The 25366-nt window shown below is 43.2% G+C and overlaps 1 protein-coding gene across 2 annotated transcripts in view; it reads right to left on the reverse strand.

The window, feature by feature from the left end:
- Positions 1-11603: 11603 nt before the first annotated feature.
- The window catches only part of ADGB (androglobin), a 206653-nt gene continuing 192890 nt past the window's right edge, over positions 11604-25366 (reverse strand). For both annotated transcript variants that reach the window (XM_054024508.1, XM_054024507.1), the window contains exons 33-35: positions 16705-16813; positions 13957-14140; positions 11604-12026 (exon numbers count right to left, since the gene is read on the reverse strand). In XM_054024508.1, the coding sequence (XP_053880483.1) occupies positions 11835-12026; positions 13957-14140; positions 16705-16813 (485 nt within the window). In that variant the 3' untranslated portion in view covers positions 11604-11834. The remainder of the gene's footprint in view (positions 12027-13956; positions 14141-16704; positions 16814-25366) is intronic.

The raw sequence follows: 25366 nt of genomic DNA on the forward strand, positions 1-25366 counted from the left end.
TTGGTTCTTGGCTTTAAGTTTGCGCCCGAAGTGTGTCTGATCCTTTAGAACTGAGGGAGGGAACTTCATTGCCATGTCTCCTGTGTCTGCCTGAGGGAGGCTTGTCTTTGCCTGAATCAAGAAGCTATGTGATCTGACAGAAGTGACAGAGCTCTGGGTGCTGTAGGCAAATGTAGCCCTCAATTAATAGAGTTTGTTATAAACAGTACATTTGCCAGAAGAGACATTATTATATCTGATATAGAATGTTGATGAATATTAAACCTACGATGGAGGCTAAAAACTCTCTCTCCCAAAACTCTCTGACCAAGATTATTTCTTTTGTGAAGATGGCAAAGAACCTTTAGTTCATTCTTCGAGAGTGCTGATATTTATTTTTCTGGAGAGGAATGGCTGGAGGTTATATGATGCAGGTAGAGTGCACAGCTGTGTGACTCAAAACCCCCTCAACGTTACCACAAATACATTGTGTTTTGATAATTGACAAATACAATTGTTTAATTTTGGATGTCATTCAGCAACAGTTCAACACAGAAGTTCACAAGTCATTAGCTAAGTTGAATGCGCTCTTCTTTGCTTCATCTCTGGCAGTGCATCTAGTACATGCTGGCACTGGCACGGTTCACATTTCTGATCATGTGCTTCTTTCAATCTTGATTAATATTGATTCTTCCAAGCAACAGTCATGCTCATGAAGATTTAATAATGCTATGATTCAGGTTCTAGATCAGGAAGCTATTTCTGAAGAGTGGGGTGGCTCTGTTCTCAATCTATTTACCATTGTGGGCTGCATATGTGGCCCACAATGTATGATGTGGGCCTCATCCAATACTACCTCTATGTCCTGAGGATGTCACATGGGCTGCAAGGTTAAGTGGTTCAAGGGTGAGTCTTGCCCCTTTGTTAATTGTACTGTCCTTGCCTACACCAAGGGCTCTTAAGTCCTTCAGGACAGAGATCTGGTATGACATTTTCTAGCTCTTCACTACTTAAAAAATATCATTTACAGCACATTCACACTACTGAGATTCCCTGCTGCAAGGAGGCACCAGCTTTTGTGGTACTTAGGTTGTCCTTTTGATAATTCTTGGCAAATTGAGCTGAAAATCTTCAACAAAGCAACTGCTGATGAGGAAACCCCTACTCGTGTTTCTCCGGAGGTGCTTCTCCGATTTTACTGTCCAAAAGAAAAGTTATAGTTTATTCAAAAACCAAAACTCTGCCAGGCTTCATAATGGGCAAAGCCAAGTTGTTTTCCTTGGTACAAAGTAAAACTTTTTCAGAGAGTCCAAGTTTGTGTGCCTGGAGCATGCTCATCTCACAGCCAGAAGCATGCAGAACTTGGTGTTCTCTTGCTTGTCTAAGTCCTGGTCCGACCCTTTGTTTGCCAAATGGTGGTCTCATAGTTCTCAAATAATAGCAAGAGGAAATGCATTAATAATTTAGCCTCCTGGATCCTTGTTTCTCTGGACTGTAATTACATTTTGGCAGTTTCTGGGACAAAATTACTTGGTGCTTAACACCCCAACTCATATATATTTTATAATGTACATTATGAGCACATTGTGGATGAAATCCTGGCCTTATTGAAATCAATGGCAAAACTCCTCTTTCCGGAGCCAGGTTCCACCCCTTAAGTTTTATCAGGCCTGATTTTCCATTATCCTGCAGCTTGTGTGGTCTGGTACACTGGTACCAAGTGGGCATACAATGCTACTAAATGAGAATGGTAGCATTGTGCACACACTTAGCACACATTTCAATGACCATAGAAGGTACAGGGCAATGGAGAATCTGGTTCCCATTAAAGTAGGTGGAAAGACTGGAAATAGGAGATGGATAAAGCCTTGTATTCTTGACTTTTCATTTCCTTCTTTTCAGTACATGGAACTTGTAAATTATACAAGTACAAAGTCGGCACTTGGCAACTTTTATTGGCTTTTAAAACTTTTGTTTGTTTGTTTCGGGAGTAAATCAGAATCTCTAATGAAACTTATGGCTAGAAAAAGAAAATCAGAAATCTAGGTAACTGCTTTTCACTTGAGCATCCTTCTCAAATATACTATGGATAAATTATAGCTTTTTAGAGTATCACTTATAAAAAGTATTCCCATGTGGAACATAATTAGAATCACTGAGATGTTCTAATCAAGACATAATACTTTAAAAATGAAAGCACAAATGAAGTTCTTATAACTTTAAAGCTAACTAGTTGATACCAAAATTCACCTAAGACCAAGTGAGAGATTTCTGAGTTGTTGGTCTGTCAGTCTTCAGGAATGCTATCCCATGGACTGGGCCTCTGGACAAGTAGGGGGATGATAGAGAAATATCTCTAAATGCTCTAAAGGACCAGGACAAAGGAGGAGGGAAGAGGAAGCTGTTTCTGAAGAGTGGGGTGGCTCTGTCATCATGAAGAAACTGTATCCCCTATTTCTTCTCATCACTGGTGCCAGGAATACAATTTCTGCGGGCTGAGAGAGAAACCACAGAAATTGCTCAAGATACTTGCAATATAGTTAACAATTTCTATCTATATTGTTTTTCAGACCTGTTCCCCAGTCACTGAGCACTGCCATTGTTGAAGGGGTAGTATAAAAAATTATACCTGTAATGTCAAAATGGACATCCCCTTTATTATCCCTCTGCCCACGGAGCTGCTGAGATGAGGCAGCTTCAGTCTTTGCTGGTAGCTCCAACTATGGCTTCACATGCGGAAGCTGCAGCAAGGATACTCTGAATCAGGACATAGCTCATTGCCTTAGCCATATTGTCTAGCACTATTTACTCTTCAGGCAACACTGCTGCTGTAAGCTCCCACCGTGAGTAGAGGTTGCAACCTTATGGGTGCTTTCTGACTTCCTCATTCAGGGCCTTTTGCTAAGCTGGTCCATTAGCTAATTAATCCTGATAACATTCCTGTGAGATATGTAGCTATTATGAACCACCTTTCACAAAGGGGGATTCTGAGCCAAGAAGGCCCCCGTTTTTACCCTTTGATGCCTAGAGTTAGCCATCTAAATCCATATATAGGCTTCTATACGAAGTGATGAGATTTTTCAGAAGGGCTGAGCACCTGCAGCGTCCTGAGAAGTTGCATCCCCCTCATCGGCCTTCCGCCTTTTTCCAATAGGAGTTGGGGCTGCTAAACACCTATGAAAATCAGCTGTTTTTTTTTTAGGTGACTAAATATGGGTTTAGATCCCTGTTTTTTAGGCACGCAGGTTTGAAACTGTTGGAATAAGTGATTTGCCCAAGATCACCCAGGAAGGCTATGGTGAGGTTTCAGGCTCCCAGGCCCTAATTCAATTGTCATTGAAAGTCAATGGGACTTCCGTTCCAGCGTGCCTGAAACACTTTTGGAAAGGAAATATAGGATACACCTATGCTGTGATTTAGGGTATAATTTGCAGTTTATGTAGTGTGACAGACCCAGACCAGTGGAGTACAGGAGTCTGGAAGAGGGCAAATATACTGGTCACTGGATGAGTAATTTTCTGTTCCCTGAGTGACCAGAGAAGGGGCTGCACTTGAGTAATCAGGAACCTGCTAGAACCAGTTAAGGCAGGCAGGCTAATTAGGACACCTGGAGCCAATTAAGAAGAAGCTGCTAGAATCAATTAAGGCAGGCTAATCAGGGTACCTGGGTTTTAAAAGGAGCTCACTTCAGTTTGTAGTGTGAGAGTGTGAGGAGCTAGGAGCAAGAGGTGTAAGGAGCTGAAAGTGAGAGGGTGTGCTGCTGGAGGATTGAGGAGCACAAGTGTTATCAGACACCAGGAGGAAGGTCCTATGGTGAGAATAAGGAAGGTGTTTGGAGGAGGCCATGGGGAAGAAGCCCAGGGAGTTGTAGCTGTCATGCAGCTGTTACAGGAGGCACTATAGACAGCTGCAGTCCACAGGGCCCTGGGCTGGAACCTGGAGTAGAGGGTGGGCCTGTGTTCCCCCCAAACCTCCCAATTGACCTAGACTGTGGGTTCTTCCAGAGGGGAAGGTCTCTGGGCTGTTCCCCAACCCACATGGTGAATCTCTGAGGCAAGAAAATCCGCCAGTAAGTGCAGGACCCACCAAGATAGAGGAGGAACTTTGTCACACTAGATGTACCATACTAGCTTTAATCTCACTAGGATGCTAAAAATATGTAGGGGTGTGTGTGTGTGTGTGTGTGTGTGTGTGTGAGAGAGAGAGAGAGAAATTCAAAGCCTGCCTAGGTCCCTGGATACATAGTCACATTGCTAGCCTGAGCCTCACTGCTATATTTAGTGGACTGACCAGATTAAAACAAGCATGGGTATGTCTACGTGAGCTGCAAATTACATCCTTGGTTGCTGTGTAGATGTGCCCTAAGGCTCCTAAATCATTAAGGCCTTGCAAAACTGGATGAAGCAATACCTAAATACAGGTAAAAGCCTGAACCTGGCCTTGACTTGCCCAGGGTCATGCAGGAAATCTGTGCAGAGCAGGGCATTGTCCCCGGCTCTCCAGAGTCACAGATTAACAATGAACCATTTGTCATCTTCACTACATCACTAAGCATGTGGTTAAATTCCATTTACATCAATAGGCCCCAGTTCTGGTCAGACCACACCTCTCTCTCTCTCCTTTTATTTCCACTGTTGTTGTAGGTGGCATTTGAACATGCTTTTGTTTCATGCTATTCTCTCTCTCTCAGCACCATATGGACTTTCTTCTGCTCTTCCCTGGCTTTCTTTTGTCTTTCTGTTTTTAACCCCTGTGATGTCATGGAGATCTTGTTTTTCTGAAAACAACAAGAATATCTAATCACAGATAAGTTACCTGAATTGTGCAAATAGGGGGAATAAAGTAGGATTGATCCAAGAAATGGGTGAGACAAGGAACAAAGGGCATTTGGAGTCAAACACCTGTTCAGAATTCTAAAGGAGAGATTTCTGTCATTCCACTAAAATGCTAGCAGCTCAGATATGCAAAGTTGTTCCCTTAAATTTCCTGCCAGACAAAATACGTTGTCAAATCTATTTCCTGTTGGAGGAGAAATGGTGTCATAATAGTGTATGTGTGTATAAACGTTGTAGCTGGTCTAGACAATGATTGCCTGTTGCTGGGGTGAGCAGATTGGCATCTTGAGACTGAGTGTCATTTCACAGCACACAGCTTGTCTTCATACTTCAGATGTAAGACATCCTGGAAAAGACTTGTCAAGTTTTCTGCAATTCATTATGCAAATCCTAGACAAATTAAAGTAATGCAGATGGGAAAAGGCATTTGCAGTTTAATGAAGCTATTTGCCTTTAAAAAAAGAGACTCAATGATTTTGTGCATCTAAGGCAACTTTGGAGCTGCAGTTTAATTACAAGGATGCTTTCTAGCTCATGATTGCTGCTGGATAGCCATGGATAAAGGGGGAAACCAATACCTAAAGCTTAGCAGAATGCACAACAGATTGTTATTTAAAGTGATCAGCTCATCACAGAGATGACCCCATATTTCTTCTCTAGATTTCTGCATTGCTTTGCAATCATTTCAACAGTTATCCTGAAATGAAAAAGTAGAGCAACCAAACCCAGAACAAACATGTCACCAATTCACTAACAAGTATATGCTGTTCATAAAGTATTGAAGTTACTGATGCTGTTCATTGCTGCTCTTGGATAATGAAGCAAACCTCTGTTCTTACTAAAAATGGCTACTGGAGATAATTCTGGTAACTATTTAGGCATTATTGGAAACCCAATCCACAAGGTTAAACCATTTGCATTCTTCCATGTAGTTTATTTTCAACTTTGACCAATATTTTCAAAGCTTTTATTGAATAGCATCATTTCTCTCTGTATAACCTTCTGTATGTGATACATAGCAGTCAAACCAATGTAGGACGTCAGTGCTTCAGTGTAGCAGACAGCATTACAAAGGTGGAGGTGAAATAAGAAAACACTATCCTCCTCTGATTATTTTTGTCTAAATCAAAATCATAGCTTACCAGATACTGTATTTGTAAGGTACTTGCAATACTGCTTTATGGTCTGCTCTTGTCCAGTCTCACAAGATGCAGAGCTGGTTTGGAGGAGAAAAGCCTCCTGCTGCTGGCATGCCACTGCTCTTCATTCTTGGAACTGTTGTATTCATGCCAGGCACATAACCTTCAGGAATTACCACTATCACACATAACATTCCTGTGTGCTTATTGGTATTGGAATGGGCTAGGAATATTGAGGAGTTAAAAAAATGACACAAACATCAAAAGAAAATCTTACCAGGATGTTGGAGTGTCTCCTGCATTTGCTATGGAGCAGTGGGGCACAGATCAGCCCCAGTACCCATTACTTTTTAATTGTTGGCCGCTCTCCACTACCCCAATGTGTTGAGATGGCAATTACCATTTTCTTTTCTGGGCAGTCGGGGAAAGTGTTGCAGGGAGAGATGTCATAAATGTGCAAACCCCAAGACAGTTAAATTATCAACATAGTGATCTAAATAAATAGCTCTTTATATAGGACCAGTCCCTAAGACTAAAATTGGTGGAGTGGTAAATCGATGTGCGCAAACTTTATCAGCAATCATTTTTCCATGTGTGATGTCAGAATGGGAGAACTTTCAGAAACAACAAAAGATCTCCATTCTCATGCTTGGTCTATCAGCTAGCCCATCAAGTTTGCTTGTTTACAGCTATTTCTGTGGTGCTCATCACCATAGTCCCTCACGGCCTGTTTCAGAGAGACACTTAAAGCACATGCTTATCTTTACACGTGTGCTTAAGCCCATTCCTTTTCTGCAAAGGATTTAAGCATATGTTGAGTCCCATTGACTACATTTCTTAATTGCTCTACTGAATAGGGATGGACTTCACGTTGAGCATGTACTTATGTGCTTTGCTGATTCTGGCCCTGAGCTTGGTCTGAGTGTTAAGTTTTGCATAAACAGCAATAATGGCTCTACAAATTTCATTACAAGGAATCTTGAGAAAATACAAGACTTTACACCATATTATATATTTCTGTTTCACGAAACATAAATTGGTAATAAAAGTAGTAGAATGGTATTTCTTGTACTGGCTATTGGACATATATTTCTACAATAGAGATGTCACAGGCTAACAAATTTAGAGCTGATGCTGAGTTAGATCTAAATGCCAAAAAATTCTGGCTGTTGTCCCTAAATCTAATATGGAAATATGGTTTGTCCTGGTGAAAATGTAACATGGCCTTTGTTACGCTTGTTTTAGTATCATAGGTAACAATCAGGTAAATAAAACATATTGGCCTGTTTTAACTTGATCATCAGACTCATTATAAAGTGTTCAAAGTTTAAGGTTCACCAACCTGTGCAGCGGACATGGTTGGAACTGACCAGGGGTGCCAGTTTCAGTTGGCTGTATTTCTGGAGGTTTCATCAGGGCATAATCTTTAGTTAAAGAGTAATCTTTAATTCCTGGAGACTCCAGAACAATCCTGGAGGGGTGGCAACCCTAGAATTGACCCACTTTCCTGTATATTTCAGCAGTGTCTCCTTTTTCTGCTTATTGACTATCGATCTTGATGTTCAATGAAATGTGTGAGAGACTGAGCAGATTTATTGGGCATGAAACTACTGTACATTAGGAACTTCAGCAATCACCTGTTTCTGGGGGATAGTTACCCAGAATCTTTGGCACAGTCCAAAAGCACCACACTCCAAATTAGGCTGATTTTCTTCCCAGCTTTATCAGCAGCAAAGAGAATATCTTCATTATTGGAGTATGTGCGGGGATTTTGTAAAACTGATGCAGTTCTCCTAGCACAGCCCCACATACCAAAGCATATTCAATTAAACAGGCACAATGTGTACAGTAATTTACTCCATCCCACTAAAATAAAATGACAGATGAAGTGATAGAGCCATTCCATGAACTACATCAGAGTCTTAATGTGCTACTTTACTTTTTAAAATGAGAAATTATGGCAATTAACATTGTGCCTATGTCATCAGAACAGCGTTTGATGATGGAGAGCTGAGTATATTTGTCAATAGTTTAACTCAGTTTGTAATTGTATTCCAATCGGTGATTCATTGTCATCATGAGGATTATTAGTGCCATTCTTGACACTTTATACGAATTTACTTCCTCTCTGTTTTGATGGTTTTTGGAAGTGATTCAATTTCCACAACAGAATGTCATAGTAGCATTTGCAGTGACATCAAGAAGATCATTTTAATCTCATCCTCTTCTACAGAAGTCTTATCGCAGAATCACACAAGAAAAAGGCCAACACGTACCATTGCCTTGGAAACGGTATTGAATATAGCAATAACGCTATATTATGAAATGTAGAGAACAAAATGAGCCAGTCCTGCACACTACTGACAAGGTTTTTCATTTGCAGCCTACAGCTACAAACCAAAACTTATTAGCCTGCTGCTCTCTGAAATATAGGTGGCCAACATATGAGCAGGAGTCTGGTTTCATATTCTTATTTGCATACACAACACAATTAATTGGAACAGGCTCGAGGGGGTGGAGTGTCAGACTGGGCTTCACAGGAGAGAGGTGTGTGTGTGAGAGAGAGAGAATGCACAAAATGTAAAAGGAACATCACAGAATGAGTGGAGGAGGGTGCTGATATGCTTCAAGATAAGAAGGAAGCTAGAAAGCCCAACAATCAGCAAGGGGATGGGTGGGAACACACTGGAATGGGAAGAGGAGGAAAGAGAAAAGAGAATACAAAAGAAATGTCACCTTTTAGCATCATCTGCTGTCAGAACAACTGAGTTTAAAGCCACAATTTTAATTTGATTTGTTCCATGTTGGTATCCGAACTTTGTTCAGATTCCATCTGGCTACAGCTGAGAACTGTGTTTACAGTAAACAGTTTTTAAATGTGACTCATACAACAGTGCAGCTAGTGCCATGGGGGGTGGAATGACAGATGTCCTTCCCACAGATTACACCCTTAAATCGATTTAACAAAGGGATTCAAACCAACTAATGAGGAGTTGATCAAAGTGGTGGTGACCTGAATATAGGGTGACCAGATGTCCCGATTTTATAGGGACAGTCCCAATATTTGGGGCTTTTTCTTATATAGGCACCTATTACCCCCCACCTCCATCCTGATTTTTCACACTTGCTATTTGGTCACCCTACCTGAATAGCTGGTGTTTAGTAGTAGAGGAGGAATGGTATATTCTGCAATGGCTGCTCAAACAGCTAAATATGACTGAGTGACCTCAGAATGTGTTCAAGTCACTTGCTCTAGCTCAGTGGTCCCCAAACTTTTTCGTCTGGCGGGTGCCAGATGATGAGCCATGGAGGACCGTGGCGGTGGACGAAATGCCACGTGGCAATGTCAATAGGCATCGGTGCCGAAATGGCGCCGACAAGCAGTGTCATCCAGAGGCGTCGCCGCCAAAAATCGGCGGTATTTCGGCAGTGCCTCTGGATGACACTGCTTCTCAGCAGCATTTCGGTGGATGTTTGTCTGCTGGCCAGTACACGGGTGCACTTAAATGCCCCGGCAGGTGCCATGGCACCCCTGGGCATTGCATTGGGGAGCCCTGCTCTAGCTCTTGTGATTTAGAAAGAGTTTTGAACATGGTCTCTTTCTACAAAGATTGGATATCGCATAACATCCATCTTCATGTGTGATGACTATACCCCAAAGTGAAGGACCTTCTATACCCATATAAGCAGCTGCTCTAATGAGTGCTTTCACCCTACATGGAGAAGGCCAGCTAACTGTCACTGCACACCCCTAGTGGTTCTATCTATAGGGAATACCTTTAAATTCCAATCAAGCCTCCAAAGGCTCTAAGGCTATGTTTACACTACCACTTATGTAGGTATAACTTATGACCTGAAGGGGTGTGAAAAAACATATCCCTGAGCGACATAAGTTGCACTGTCCACACCAGCACTTATGTCGGCAGGAGAGCTGCTCCTGCCGACACACATACCGCCTCTCGCTGGAGTAATTGTGTCGACCTGGAGATCGCTCTCCCATCACCACAGCGTGGCTACATAAGAGATCTTACAGAGGCACAGCTGCATCAGAACAGATTTGCCACTAAGCGCTCTAGTGTAGACATGGCCTATCAGTGGTTCTCAAATGCAGCCACTGTGACTGCATGTGGCCACCAGGGGCTTTTCTTGGGCCCACATTCTCCTGGGCTGTGATGGGGATGGGGTGGGCCTCTCCCCCTTCCTGTTGCTCCTGGATGCACCGCTTTGGTGTTGGTTGCTGGGGCTCCCAGGAGGGGTTGGGCCCTGCCCACCTCTGGAGACACCTGGAGCACAACGCTGGAGGAGCTGACAGCTGGTGAGTTCCCCACCTACTCAGAGGCAGTGGGGCTCAGGCTTTGGGCTTCAGCCTTGTGGTGGCCAGGTAGTAGGCTCTGGCTGTGGGACTTTGGGTCCCAGCCCTGGGCTTTGGCTGAACAGCGGCAGGCCCAGTTACACTGCTTTGGGCTCCGTCCCTCAGATGTCGGGCTCCAGCCCCCAGCAGTCACACCTGGCTGCCGACCCCCATTTCCCCGGCCCCTGCTGCCTCCCCCAACCTCCCATCCAGGGCTTAATTTGTCCCTAGGCTTGCCAGGGCTGAGTAAGTCTGCTATGAAAAGTGATACACGTATGTTTGTTAATATCACTTTTCACAACAGACTTAGTAGCTAGCAATTAATACATTACAGTGATTTGGACGTGTATCACTTTTCATAGCAGACTTACTTGTTTTTATTTGTTTTTCCTAAAGTTAATTAAATATTTTAGGGAAAAGTGTGAGAGCAGCCACCAGCAAGAGTTGGTGGCTGCACTCTGAGGCCAATAAATAATTTGTCCTGAGAACCCTTGGATTAAGGCCCATCAGGGTCTGCACCATGGGACCCATGGGCATGAATTACACTGAGCAGTGACCTCAACATGAAATGCCTCCTCCTCACCGCCCCTCGCAAAAGATAAAAACTACTACATAAAAACTTAAATGAGAACTGGACAGGAAGAAAAACGGGGAAGAGAGTAATGTGGTCCAGTAATTCACAATTTTCGGTGTACAACCATAAATGTAGATTCTTAATGGTGTGACGTGAGGGTCACAGGTAGCTAGTCTAGGGAACTATATAGGATTTGAAAGAATTTGTGAGGGTGGAGCTAGATGTGAAGGAAAAAAAAGTTTTAGTAGCCAAATAGCTTGGAAATGTCTAGTATGATAGTCTTTTCTAAACATTTTGAATTCTGCATATGAAATAGAATGGCGTGGTACTACTTAATTAGTATGCATAACACAAATCATCATCCACTGAAGGAGTTCATGTTTCTGCAAAGTTCAGTGACGCAGAATCTAATAGCCCAAATTCATCCTTAGTTTGACCCTAGTGAAGTCAAGAGTATAAGCCCACAGAAGAAGCTGGTCCTAGATACAGCCTTGAAACTGGACATCTCTAAACATTTTGGAATGCTAGAGAAATTTCCACATGCGGTTAAGCAACTTCTCTTGATTCCTCGTGCCCTATTAAAAATAATAGCTCTTTTCTTTTTGATCCAATCCTTTCAGAGATGTTATTGCCTTCTTTTTGACTGTTTTTTTTAAACTGAAAAATAGGGGGACAGACACGTGGTACTGGGAGAACAAGTTCGATACAATATGAATAATTTTAGTGCAAAATTTTATTTCAGTTAAAACAGATAAACTGTAATGGTATGATTATCATTTATCATATGAAAACTACAAACTTTTCATGTTAAAAAGAAAGCAATGCTAGATGGATTTTGGAATAATACCTGGAAAAGAGAAAAAACTGCATTGACTTAGAAAAATATTGAATAATTCTTTTAATCATTAAAAATAAATTCTTTCCTAAACAATGGGCAGAATTAACCTTTCAGGTCATTATTTTTTTTTCCCTGCACTTTTTCCTTGCTTTTTTTTCTGTGCATCTGGACTTTTCTTCTCTTGCTCTGCTCGAATGGCCGCTTCTTCTGCGGCTAGTGCTTCTTGTTTTTTGAGTTCAGCCTCTAGTAGCTTACTTCTGTATGCTTCCCGAGCACTGAGAACCCTGCCTCGTGCTTCATCTAAGGATACCTATCCAAAAACAAATACCCCCCACAAACAAATGAGCATTCACATATATAATAAGGTCGTGTACCCTGCCATTTAGGTTTCTTGCTCCTGTTCTGATCTTAACTATATCGAGGACTTCTAGTTTCTCCCTTACGTGTTAATGCATATGCATTGTCTATAGTCCTATCCTGCCCTGTGTCAGAGTTGCTTAGTGATTATAAACAGGTGATCTTCTACATCATGAAGAAGAGGAAGTTGTTTACAAAAAGTTGCTTTTTAAAAGCATTTCTAGTACCGTAAGCAATTAGTGTTGATAGGGCACTGGACTGGTCAGGCCCCTGGTTCTAGTCTCAATTCTGCCACTCACTTGTTGTATGAGCTTAGAAAAGTCACTTAGGGTAAAGTTTTCCAAAAGTGATGTAGTCCCATTTTCAGAAGTGACGGTTGGGCCTAAGTATCATTGTGAGTCAAGTTCCTAAGAGCTTTTGTCACTTTTGAAAATGAGATGTAGGCACCTTTGAAATTTTTTTTGCCAAGTCCCATTTTCAAAAGTGACTAAGCCGTCTAAGCCAACGAAGTGGGTATTCACCCACGAAAGATCATGCTCCAATACATCTGTTAAACTATAAGGTGCCACAGGACTCTTTGCTGCTTTTACAGATCCAGACTAACATGGCTACCCCTCTGATACTAAGCCATCTAAGTCCCTCTGAGTTTCAATGAGACTTAGGCCCCAAACTCACTTTTGAAAATTTTTCCCGTAACCTCTCCATGCTTCAGATTCCCCATCTGTAAAGCAGCAATAATGATACTTAGCTATCCTTGTAAAGTGCTCTGAGATCTATGGATGAAAGCACTTCAAGTGCTGATTAGTGTGGCCAAGATGTTCCGATGTGACTAAAGATTTTGAGTGCTGAACAACAAACCTCTAAAAATCAAGCCCCTTTAAACTGTTCCAAGTTAGGCACCTAAAAATTAAGGCACCTAAAAACACTAGTAAATTCTGAAAATCATTGTGTGTGCTTTATTAAGGACCCAGTCCTGCAAGCTCCCTTCACCCATTGCTGGCATGTAATTGGTCAATTTATCTTATGTACTATGCATCATTCAGTATGGCATATGGAAGCTTTTATGAAGGAGAAAGTTAAAATGACTGCAATAAATCAATCCATCTTATCAGAAGGATACTTTTATTGGTTCTTATCCAGCTCTAAAAGATCAGGACTGGGGTCATTTGATTCATGGTGATTAATGCATCACTGTGGCTTGCTTGTCAAAAATCATATTGCTCTTATTGACTTTTAAAGCTTAAATCAATTTTGTTAAGGTATCTTTACCCACTTCATCTATTAAATAGATCCCAACCTTGACACACTGCACTAATGTTGTACCATCTGCTGAGTGTATTATTTGTAGCTGTGTTTCATCAAGACTTAAGAACTCTACTAGTTTGCTAGCTGGCCTTATGCAGATTTCAGGAAGACTGCAACATACTAATATTATATTCTTCAGCATCTCACTTGGAAACATCAGCAGTGATTTTTTTTTTTTTTTGTCAATCCAGTTTTCTATTTTCTACAAAGTTTCCTTTCCTTACTGAAAAAAGCTACATGGCTCTGCATCAAACAGGCCAAACTGGAAATGCCGGATCTAGTACATACACACAGGTATGTACCAAACACTTCGCTTACTCTCACTTTGAACCATCATGTTACGTTGGTATTTACAAAGCTGTGCCCCTTGAATGTACTACCTCAAGAAATGTATTCTAGAGCATCACCTCTACAATGTTGTGTAACACTAGAATTTTTCTGGGAAACTTGTGCTTTAACCATGGTTCAAGTGAAATTTCAGGCTCATTTACACTAATGAAGTGCACTTATTATAGAAGTCCAAATACGTTTGTGTGCATAGGTGGTTAAAATCACAGAAAACCTATCTATGGACTTACTTGTAGATGCTCATACGTTTCAAGTGTATTTTGCTTCAATAATGTGCGAGCATTTTGGTCTTTTTCTCTTTGTTCCAGAACCAGCTGTCGAAGCTCCCTAAAACGATTTATTTCTTCGGCTTTACGCATCTCCTGCTGTTGAATGATAGACTCATTTCTTAGCACAGGCTCAGGCATTGTTTTTCTGTAGGAAATACAAACATTATTTGTCTCACTTCAAAGGCAGATTACAACAGTATTTACATGACTGATGGCCAGTATACAATATATCTAATTGTACAATTCTATGTTACTATCATGATTCTAGGTATGGTTAAGGAGCCAATTTTATTCTCACCCACTATTTACTGATGATCATAACTGGAAAAATGATTCTTTTGGCCAATATTTCTTATGCTTGATCCTTTAAAATTTTGATAAAATTGTGCTCATCCCTATTTTAGTTATCTGGATGGGAATTCAGGGGTTTCTCAGAAAATGGGGACATTTTCAGATCTTTTTCATATTGTAATAACTCAAAATGATTTTAAATCACATGTGCTCAGTGAGTACCTGTGAGTGTTTTGATAATGTTGATAAAATTGATTGAGAAATAAAGAAGTTATAAACTATTGAAGACATAACATAAAATCCTAGAAAGAGTCAAGCATGTGAGAAGATATTGAGTCAAATTTTCTGCTGTCTTAATTTCATTCTCTTCAGTATTGTACTAGTTTCCTTCCCAATTAAAGTCCTGATTCAGGAAATTGTCCTTATGCCGGACAGCACTTAAATATGTGCTTAAGTTTAAGCATGTGTGTCACGTTGCACTCCATATAATTTTATGAAAATATGCTAATGAGTGTGAATATAATGTAACTGGAATATGTTTCATGCAAAAGGTCTCATGTAAGGTATCATTACAAAGCTTATAATCTACTGAGTGTGGTCATCCTATTTGTATGAATGTATCATTCTTGTATCTGAAACTAGGAATATAAAATATAACTCTGAAGTCCTAGTGTAGTTAGGCAAAGCGTGGGCCATTAATGATGGTTTAGAATTTTGATGGCTCCCATCAACTAGGACAATTAACTGTAGATGGCTCTATTTACTTGCAAGCCTTCTTGTGAGTCAGACCAGGAAGAATGAAGGCTTGGGGTATCACAGGACATGTTACCATGTCACCTGGCACTGGAATCCATCTTAAACCTGGTGCCCAGAGAGAGAAAAGATTCCCGCCTTGGGCCAAAGCTAAAAAGGTGGTAGAAGAGAACAAAGGAGGTTCCAGCCATGAGAAATCTCCTAGTTACCACCTGAGCTGGAGCTAACAAGGATTGTACCAGGGGAAAGGATTGGGCCCAGACTAGGAAGGAGTCTAGTCTGTGAAAGAAGCTTATTGGAACATCTCTGAGGGTGAGATTTCATCTGTAATCAGTTTCTTAACTGTATTAGGTTAGGCTTGCGTGTTTTGCTTTATTTTACCTGGTGACTTGCTTTGTTCTGTCTGTTATTACTTGAAACCACTTAAATCCTACTTTTTATACTTAATAAAAGCACTTTTTGCTTATTAATTAACCCAGAGTAAGTAATTAATACCTGGGGGAGTAAACAGCTGTGTATATCTCTCTATCAGTGTTATAGAGGGTGGACAATTTATGAGTTTACCCTGTATAAGCTTTAACAGAGTAAAATGGATTTATTTGGAGGTTGAATCTCACTGGGAACTGGGTATCTTGGTATTAGAGACAGGAGCACTTCTTAAGGTGTTTTCAGTTAAGTCTGTAGCTTTTGGCGGACATGGTTCGGACGTGGGTTTGTGTTTGCAGCAGATTAGCGTGTCTGGCTAAACGAGACAGGGTACTGGAGTCCCAAGCTGGCAGGGAAAATGGGCTCAGAGATAGTCTCAGCACATCAGGTGACAGTCCCAAGGGGGTCTCTGTGACCCAACCCATCACAATGTGCTTAAGTTCCATTGAAGTCAATGATGTGCTTAAGTGCTGGCCTGAATAGGAATGGACTTAAAACATATGCTTCAGTGAACTGGGGCCTAAGAATGTCTATATCTAGATAGCTGCACATTAGTACACACAGTATTTATTCCAGTGATTAGACATATTTATTTAAATGTATCATTACACATACATGTGCATTAAATATAGTACTTGAATCTTGCATCACACACTGACATACTGGAAGTGCACTAACTATGATTATTTTAATGTATGATCACTGAAACAAACACACATTAAAATAAATTTGCCAGCATGTGCATTGTCTGGATTCCACATATTTAATTCTCATGTCATACATTGTGTTACTGTTCAATTCCTTTTTTATTATTTTTTATACAAAGAAAATTAATTGCACTTAGATATAGTGAGGCATAGATTTTAAACACACAAAAGTCAGGTATCGAGCCAAATTCTGGTATCGCTTATACCTCTATAAATGTGAAAAAACTACTGACTTCAGCTGAATTACTTCAGTTTTATAGCATGAAACTGAGCTCAGAATGCAATCATGGTTTCTACAACTACTGTGACAGGCATATGACAATCATGGGTTGGGCTAATAAAAGCTGAGGAATAAAGGCTAATGCCATATACAGTAAGTCAAAGTACTGTAATCTCTACTGTATGCACCCAGGAATGAGTTACAGTTGTAGAAACAATATAATACAGTCTATAACTCTTCTATTTGTAAATTCTTACTGTAAATACTGCATTAACATATTTTTAGCATTTAATTACATTTGCCACAATTTACCTAATGTAGGGGGTTAGGTCTAGAGGTTCCCATTCCTTTTGCTGAGCTTGTGTGCTTGCATCAGTGGCTGCTGGTGATGCTATTATTTCAAGCACAGGGGAAACTGCATCTGCAATAAAATAGATTAAACTGGTTACTTTGTTTGGTCATGAAAATCTTCCTCTCCTTAATAAAGTTTATCCTCTTCTGGCTCAGCAGCACACATTATTACAGGCTGAGCAGGAGAACAACTAACATTTAGCTACTTCTATTTCTTGTGTTATTATAGAATCTCAGAAGATGGAAAGTACTGTACATCTGCCAAGGTACATTTTTAATATACTTCACAATATCTATTTTATGTATAAACTTAGTTAAACCCATATTGCTCACAAACAACTATGGCCAATTTCAGCCATTTCCAAGTTATTCATCTCCCCAAAGGATCTGAGAGCAAAGTATCAGCCCCAAAGGCAAAATAGTGAGATAGTTATGAGTATGTGAAATCAAGGGCTTATTACAGAAACAATTTTTCAACCTTTACTATGTCTGGTGTTGGGAGAATGCCATGATACTGTAAGTGCTGATGGACCCAAAGCAAAACCCCAGGTCCAAAATCCTCTGAGCTTTGGGGGAAAGGAGAGTTGAATCCAAAATCAGATTTCAGTTTTTGACCCCATCTTCATAACAGACCAGATTAAAATCTTAGACTCAAATGCCCCCAGACTGTGGTTTGTTTGAAATTTTGATCCAAATGTTACAGCTCTGTTTCATCTCTAAATTATGTAGCATTTGAAATTTTGTATGAAATTAGTAGTCCTACCTCTTGGGCCAACACGGCCCAGGAAACCCACTTCCAACATGTCCATCTGGAGGATAAACAGTTTTGAAAAATTAAGGTTGAAGAGAACTGGCATCTGGGTTAGCAAGTTCTTCAAAGTTCTGAAGGCCTTGTCACATTCTTCTGTCCCTTGCGCCTTTCTGGGGCGGGTGCTTTTAACCAGGTCAGTAAGGGCAGCAGCTATTGTGGTGAAGCCGCACAGCCTATAATAGTCAGCAAGGCCTAGGAAATATTGCACTTGCTTCTAGGTTGATAGGGTCAGGCAATATCAATGCTTGGACCTTATTTACCAGGGGGCGTAGCCAGTCCTGTCCCATACTGTACCCAAGGTAAGTTACTTCTCTCTGTCCCAGGTGGTATTTGGCAGGATTTGCAGTAAGCCCCTGATTCTTGAGGGCCTGCATAATCGCAGTGACGTGCTGTAGGTGGTCTTCCTAGCTGCAGCTATAGATGGCTATGTCATCAATATAGGCAGCTGCGTACTGGTAGTGAGGATGCAGCACTTGGTCTATCAGTCGCTGGAAGGTGGTGGCTGCTCCACGCAGGCCAAAGGGCTTGGCCACGAACTGACAGAGGCCGAAGGGAGTAGGGAAGGCTGTCTTTTCCCAGGATGCCTTTGTCCTGGGAATTTGCCAGTATTCCTTGGTGAAATCAGGCATGGAGATGAACTTGGGGTTCCCAGTCTCTCTAGTAGCTCATCCACCTGAGGCATCGGATACTTGTTGAATCTTGATATAGCACTGATCTTCCTAAAGTCTATGCAGAATTTTGTTGAGCCATTGGGTTTTGGCACTAGCACAATAGGACTCCTCCACTCACTGTGGGATTCCTCAATGATCCCCATGTTCAGCATAGCCTGGAGTGCTTCCCACATCTTCAGCAGGGTTGATGATTCTTTGTCTGGGCATCGTTGCAATGTGATGTTGGGTTAAGGGAGTCCTCCCTGAGAGGGCCAAGAACACCATGGGGAAGGCCTGAGTCAGTTGTAGTATTTGGGCTTATTGCCTCGAGTTGAGCTCTGACCCCACTGGCACAGGGATTTGGTCCGGGGATGTCATGGCTTGAGGCCCCACTTCTGATTCTGGGGTATACAGGGCTATCAGAAGGCTCTCCTGATCCTTCTAGGCCATCAGGAGGTTGACGTGATACATTTGTGTGTTCTTCCATCTCACAGGCTGATTGATGTTATAGTCCACTGGCCCTACCTTTCTTACTACTTCAGACGGCCAATAGTCAGTGGCCAATAGTTTTGATTCAGATGTCAGGAGTAACATCACCATCCTGTCTCCTGGTCTGAATGTTCACAATTGTGCCCCCTTGTTGTGGGTACGTTTCTGGGTTTGTTGGGCCTTCAACAGGTTTCCCTTGGCAAATCCTTCAACAGGTTTTCCTTGGCAAGTGTTTTCAGGCATACTCGTAGTTGGAGCACATACTGCACTGAGCCCATGACCAGAGACTCCTGTTCTTCCCATGATCTCCAAAGGAGGGCCAAAATTCCTCTGGGTTGTCTCCCATACAGAAGCTCAAAGGGCAAGAACTCCATGGAGGCTTGGGGGATCTCCTGTACAGCAAATAGCAATGATGGTAGCAGTTGGTCCCAGTGCCAAGGGTCTGCGTCAATTAATTTGCTCAACATGGCTTTCAGTGTCTCCCTGAATGGCTCCACCAGCCCATCCATCGGCGGATGGCAGACAGAAAGCTTGAGGTCTTTGATCTTCAGCAGTTTGCACAATTCCTGCGTCAGTTCAGATGAGAAGTTGGATCCCTTGTCTGTCAATGTTTGTCTTCGTATTCTGACCCGCATAAAGATCTTCATGAGTTCATTCGCTATGGTGGGTGCATTAGTTGTGTGTAGCGGGTTGGCTTCCGGGTACTGCATGGCACAGTCTATTATTGCTAATATATAATGGTACCTCGGTGCACTCTTCTGAAGGGTGCCCACTAAATCCACTCCTACCCATTTGAAGGGTACACCCACCATGGGGAGCAGATTAGGGAGGGTTTTGGCATCCCTTTGGGCCCTGCCAGCTGGCATTTGGGGCACACGGCACAGAAGTTGTACACCTCTTTGTGGATGCCTGGCCAGAAGACTCTAAGGGCCACCCTCTCCAGTGGCTTTGCTCTCCCTAAGTGTGGTAACCTCCAGCAGAACTTCTTGGGTACCAGCAGCTGTCACCATTTTGGGGGTTCTACATCACTCAGTAAAGCTGCTTATTCCAGAGTTCAAAGTGGGGCCCACTGGGTTTTGCCATCCTCCCCATCAGAGATGGCCACCTGCTCCCAGGTGTGGCTCAGCAGGGCCGGCTTTAGGCCGATTCCCTGGATTCCCCTGAATTGGGCCCCGCGCCTAAGAGGGTCCCGCACCCAGTGGTGAGCTGGAGCCAGTTCCCAAGCTCTGGCAGCTGTCCGCCCCGTCCCCGGCCCCAACTCACCTCCCCCTCCTCCCTTGAACGCTCCGCGCCCCTTCTCCTCCCCTCCCCTGCTTCCCGCAAATCAGATGTTTGTGCAGGAAGCCTGGAAACAAGCAGCGGCAGGTAAGCTGGGGCGGGGGGGGGGGCACGAGGAGGGCTCCAAGGAGGCGCAGCGTGGCCCAGTCCGGCTCCAGCCTGGCCCCAACCTGGCCCCGGCCCCGCGGCTCGCTCCAGCCCCAGCTGAGCGCCCCAGGCCTGGCCCCGGCTGAGCAGCTCCGGCCCCGCAGCGCGGCTCCAGCCCGGCCCTGACTCTGGCCGGGCGGCGCGGCTCCAGCTCCAAGTGGCATGGCTCTGGCCCCGGCCGGGCGGCACAGTCCCAGGCCTGGGCCCAGCTCCGGCCTGGGCCCCAGTCCCGGCGCAGCTCCGGTGGGGGGTAAGCGGCATGGTACGAGACCGGGGCGGGTGGGGGGGGTTGGATGGGGCAGGGAGTCCTGGGGACAGGAAGCGGGTGTGAGGGGGTTGGATCGGGCAGAGGTTCTAGGGGGGAGGTCAAGGGATGGGGAAGGGGGGGTTGGGTAGGCGTGGGAGTTTCGGGGGGTCTGTTGGGGTGGTGGTGGATGGGGTCGGGACAGTCAGGGGACAGGGAGCAGGGCAAGTTGGGTAGGGGGTGGGGTCCTGGGGGGCAGTTAGGGTGGGGAGACTTGGGAAGGAGTGGTCAGGGGACAAGGAAGGGGGGGGGTTGATGGGTTGCAGTTTCTGAGGGGGGCAGGACATGCGTGGGGGTCGGATGGGGGGGGGGATGTACTCACTGGGTGGTTCTCTACCAGGTCTTCAGCGGTGGGTCCTTCACTGCCGCGGAAGACCCAGAGCGCCGCTGGGTGTGTCATCCCTGCCGGGGCCCTGTCGAATCGGGCCCCGCACTTCCTAAAGCTGGCCCTGGGCTCAGTGTCTGGTCCTCCTGTTGTTCCCAAACAAATTCCTCATCTTCTGGTAGCCAATCATGGCTTACTTCTTCAGGTGTCCCCAGAGCTAGCGGGTTGCTGAGTCGGTGTCCCTGGCTGTCCAGAGGAGCCCTCCTCCAGGGTCTTCTGCCATGTCTTGACCCATAAGCCTGCTCGTTTCCAGCTCTGGGTTGCTTTCTGTGGGGGATTTCTGTTACACTGCTTGAGGAGCTCCCCAATCCACTTCCAGTCCTACGCTAAGATGACCAAATAGGTCAGGGTGGCTGTTGGCTGACTCTGCAAGTCTTCATGTGGCCTCCTACCCTCAGCTGCACGTTTGTCACAGGGTAGAGTCACACGTCCCCATGGATGCACTCGGGGTAGATCGGAGCATCTGACATATTGGAGGACTCTATCATGGTTGCCCATATAATAGTTACACCCGGAGACTACTAGGCCTATCACTTCAGCTCCTTTGACCCATACCTGCAGCAGCATCTTGGCTGGGCCCCACCTACAATATCTAGTGCCTGCCATCCATGTCAGGCCATAGCTGCAATCCATGAAGGAACACTCACGCCTAAAATGCCCTTCCTGTGCACACTTGAAGCAGCTCCCCTTCAGGGTCAGAGGCAGCTGGCTCCCTTCTGGGACTGTAGGGTCTCCAAGTGGGGCATACCCCTTTCCTTGGCAATACTGGTCTCCTCTCTGCTCCACCATGGTCATGTCCTCTGGGTGGGAGCAATCCAAAGGGGGTCAGCTGGGTCAGCCATCCTCAGCCTCCTCTCCTAGCATGGCCCTCGCTAGGGTTCGGTGTCCTGGTTCTGGGAGCCCCTGTCCTCGGTGTCGGTGAGACTGGACTATTGGCCACCACATAGTTATCCATCGGGGTCATGGCTTCCACCAGGGTGATGTTAATCACACCACTGTATAAACACTACACTGTGGTATTTGCTGTAGTCCTTTTACTTTGACTACAAAATGCTGCAAAAGCAGTGGTAAATTTGACTACACGTACTTGGGTAAATTTCAAGATGTAATGGTGCTCACTATAGTTTGTTTCTATGAAAGTATCTGGTTCCTTTATTTAATTCAGCAACCAACAAGAGGCTTTTAAAGATATTATTGGAATGTTCTCCCCAGCAACAAGAAAGATAGTGCTTGAGCATTAAAAGATTTTACTCCGAGGCTGGAAGCATTTGTGTCAGTATTTGCAGATATCTGTAGCTGTTTCAAGTTAATTTTTAAAAAGAGTTTTTAAATGCTTCATATGAAAAGCTATATGCGCATTCATTGCTGTTAAAAAAAATTGCTCTCACCTGCTACACGATCCTCCTAAATTGTGTATATGGGTATAATGACAAACTCAATTAATAAATAGCAAGAAATTAAATTAAATTGAAGGCCCAAATCACTACTGAAATCTAATCGCTAAATTGGCATCTCTAAAGCTAATCACAAAGTTAGTTAGCATATCTAAACTCCCTATTTTCCATTCTGATTACTTGACTCTAAGTTCTTGTTAAGGGGGGGAGGGAAATAGAATTCACAGAACTGCTGATATAGTACTTTGAATAAAACTCAAGATTTTAAACAGGATATTTAAAAATCTATACATGTTCAATGCTTCCTCTCTTTACAGCTCCAACTTTACCTCAGGTTGATATCAGTTGTGTTTTTTATTACACAATTTGTGCATAACACTATGTCATTCTGTGACAATGGGATTAAATGAATCAAGATTGTTTTGGTTTGATTAGAGTTTAATTTACTCAGAAAGCTTCACTGTTCTTGCTCTCCTGTGTACATCAGGCAGGGAGGAGAACATTTTCATTTATTGCTGATGTCTTTTTCAGCCATTGAATTTTTAATCTTAAATACAAACAGGGCTAGATTGGCTTAATGTTGGACCCCTTGTGGCCCTTTCCTGAGTGCGAAGGAGAAGCCACCTACACAAGAGTCCAGTCTGGGTTAGTGTTGGGTGGGGACCATCACTTCTCTTTGGTCAAACTGGGACTCCCCCCTCTCTGGATCACTAGTCTCTGTTTTAAAAAGGACTGAGGTCTGTCCTGGAGGCCTCAGCTACTACCCACTAGAGCAACGTGGGGAGGCCTTTTTCATCACAGCAGAGACAAGACAGGATGGAAGAAAGGAGGTTCTCTTCTCCTCCTAGCCCACGGTCCTCTGCTGGGGTAGTATTGGGGAGGACCCTGGATAGCACTGGGTTTCAAGTCAACAACCCATTAAGATGTTCCTGTCTGTCAGAGAGTTTGTGTCCCACTTCATATGTCTCAGAGAGCTATTACGCATGCTGTCTGCAGAGTCAGGCAAGTGATACTACATCAGTTACACTTGATTCACATTTCAAGTTTTTCTTTGCAAGCATGAGGGCTAGAAACATAACTTCTTTAAAAATTAAAGCTGAATTCCTGATGGCATACCATGACTCCAGGAACTGCGCCCCTAGGCCCAGGTCCACAGTGCTTCTACCTTAATCTAGCCTTGTGTACAAGAACTATACCATCTTCTTTTCCTTATCCCACACAAATGTCATGGTAGATGGACTTTACCAGGACAGCCACTCCCCCAGAATATCAGCTGGCTGTGGCCTACTGTACCTTATTTGTGGTAGCTGGCCTATGGCTCTGTGTATGCGGCATATGGGTAGTGAAGGAGCCTTCTACATGGTGGTCTGGCAAGAGTGCTAAAGGAAGAATTGTAAGTGCCTTTGGTGCTATTCATCAGACAACTATTCTCCAGAACAAAACAACAATTACAAAGATACTGCACACAAAAATGTTCATAGGCCCCTCTTTCCAATTGCCACTCTTTAAGGGACCACTCCAAAGCCCATCAAAATCAATGGAAAGTCTCCCATTTACTTCAAGAGTCTTTGGATCAGACCACATGCTTAATTTAGTTCAAATTCTGGCATTCAGTACGTGGTTGGTGACCGTGTTAATCAAATGATCATTTTGCACTCATGTTCTGAGCACTCCAGACCCAAAACAGTTGAACTATATTATATGAATGAAATATAGTTGTGGTTTTAAAAATAATAAATGTGTGTCAAGTAAGATGGGTAATCAGCAGGTTCAGGATAAATGAAACACATGATCAACATTTCTGATTTACTGAATGAGTATGATACAATTTTACTCAGAAAGTTAATCTGCTGGAAATGCTTCCCAGAATTTTTTCAATACTGTGTATTCCTTAACACAGTGCTTTTCAAATGTTTTAGGCTGCATACGCATTTCCAAATAATGTAGTCTACTGCATACCCCTATCTAAAATAGGGTCATAATATACCTTTGAAAACAGAAAAATAAAAAGGTCTGTAAGGGATATGTTCACCATTACAGGATTTTTCTCACATACCGCCTGATGAGAGCTCATATAACCCGCAGTTATAGGGACTCTATTCTACAATCCAGTATACAAGGAAATAAAAATTCCAGATTTAACTCCATTTAGAATGTAAGAAGTAGCTATTGCAGTGTACATATAAAACACAAGACATGGTGGGCTAGGTGACGATCTCTTGTGCTTTATGTTCTGAAATGTACAGTTGTGAATTATTTTTCTATTTGGCAATGTATTAATGTTAACAGTTTAATGAGTGGGTGTGGGCATATTCTTGATTCTTGCACATATGAGTCACACTTTTGAATTCCACCCACAGTCGCAGAGACCAAAGTTGTTACAATCAAATTGGTATTTGCAGGGCCGGCTCCAGCATTTCTGCCGCCCCAAGCAGAAAAAAAAAAAAAAAAAAAAAAAGCTGCGATCGGCGGCGGCAGTTCAGTGGCAGGTCCTTCGCTCCTAGAGGCAGTGAGGGACCTGATGCCCCCGAATTGCCGCAGGTGCCGCCCCTCTCCCTTGGCTGCCCCAAGCACCTGCTTGTTAAGCTGGTGCCTGGAGCCGGCCCTGGGTATTTGATACTGTGTACTCTCTGGTGGACTGATCTCAGTACTATTCTTAGCAGAAAGCTGCTGCAACAAAATAACCACCAGGACAATTTTACCTTTGTTGGAATTCCCACAGAGTCCAGCGATCGTTCGGGAATGAAAACTGAACTACCCCTAGAAATATGCCCTACCAGAAAGTTGGATGGCATTTGTAGAGTCTGTGGAGAAGCTTGCGCTGCTACAGTATGTGCTGCATGTGCTCTGTGGTTAGTACTTCACTTTCCAGAACTGTCGGTCTGGCCCTTTTCATAAGCATCATATTAAAACAGAAAATGAACATCAAGAGATAGTAATGTCCTTGAATCACAGTGACTATTTCAGCTTCTGAATTCATTTTTAATATTTCTACAGCTATGACCTCTAACATCAAACATAGCTCAATAGGATATGTGTTTTTGCAAGGAACATACATAAATAACTATTGTAGTGTTTACTAGTTAGAACCCCAACGTGCACTGAACAACCTTGATGAGAGCTATGTCATCCATTTGCCATCAGCATTTAATGATAAAGCATTTT

Source organism: Malaclemys terrapin, chromosome 3, assembly GCF_027887155.1.
Source record: "Malaclemys terrapin pileata isolate rMalTer1 chromosome 3, rMalTer1.hap1, whole genome shotgun sequence".
Classification (NCBI taxonomy): domain Eukaryota; kingdom Metazoa; phylum Chordata; order Testudines; family Emydidae; genus Malaclemys; species Malaclemys terrapin.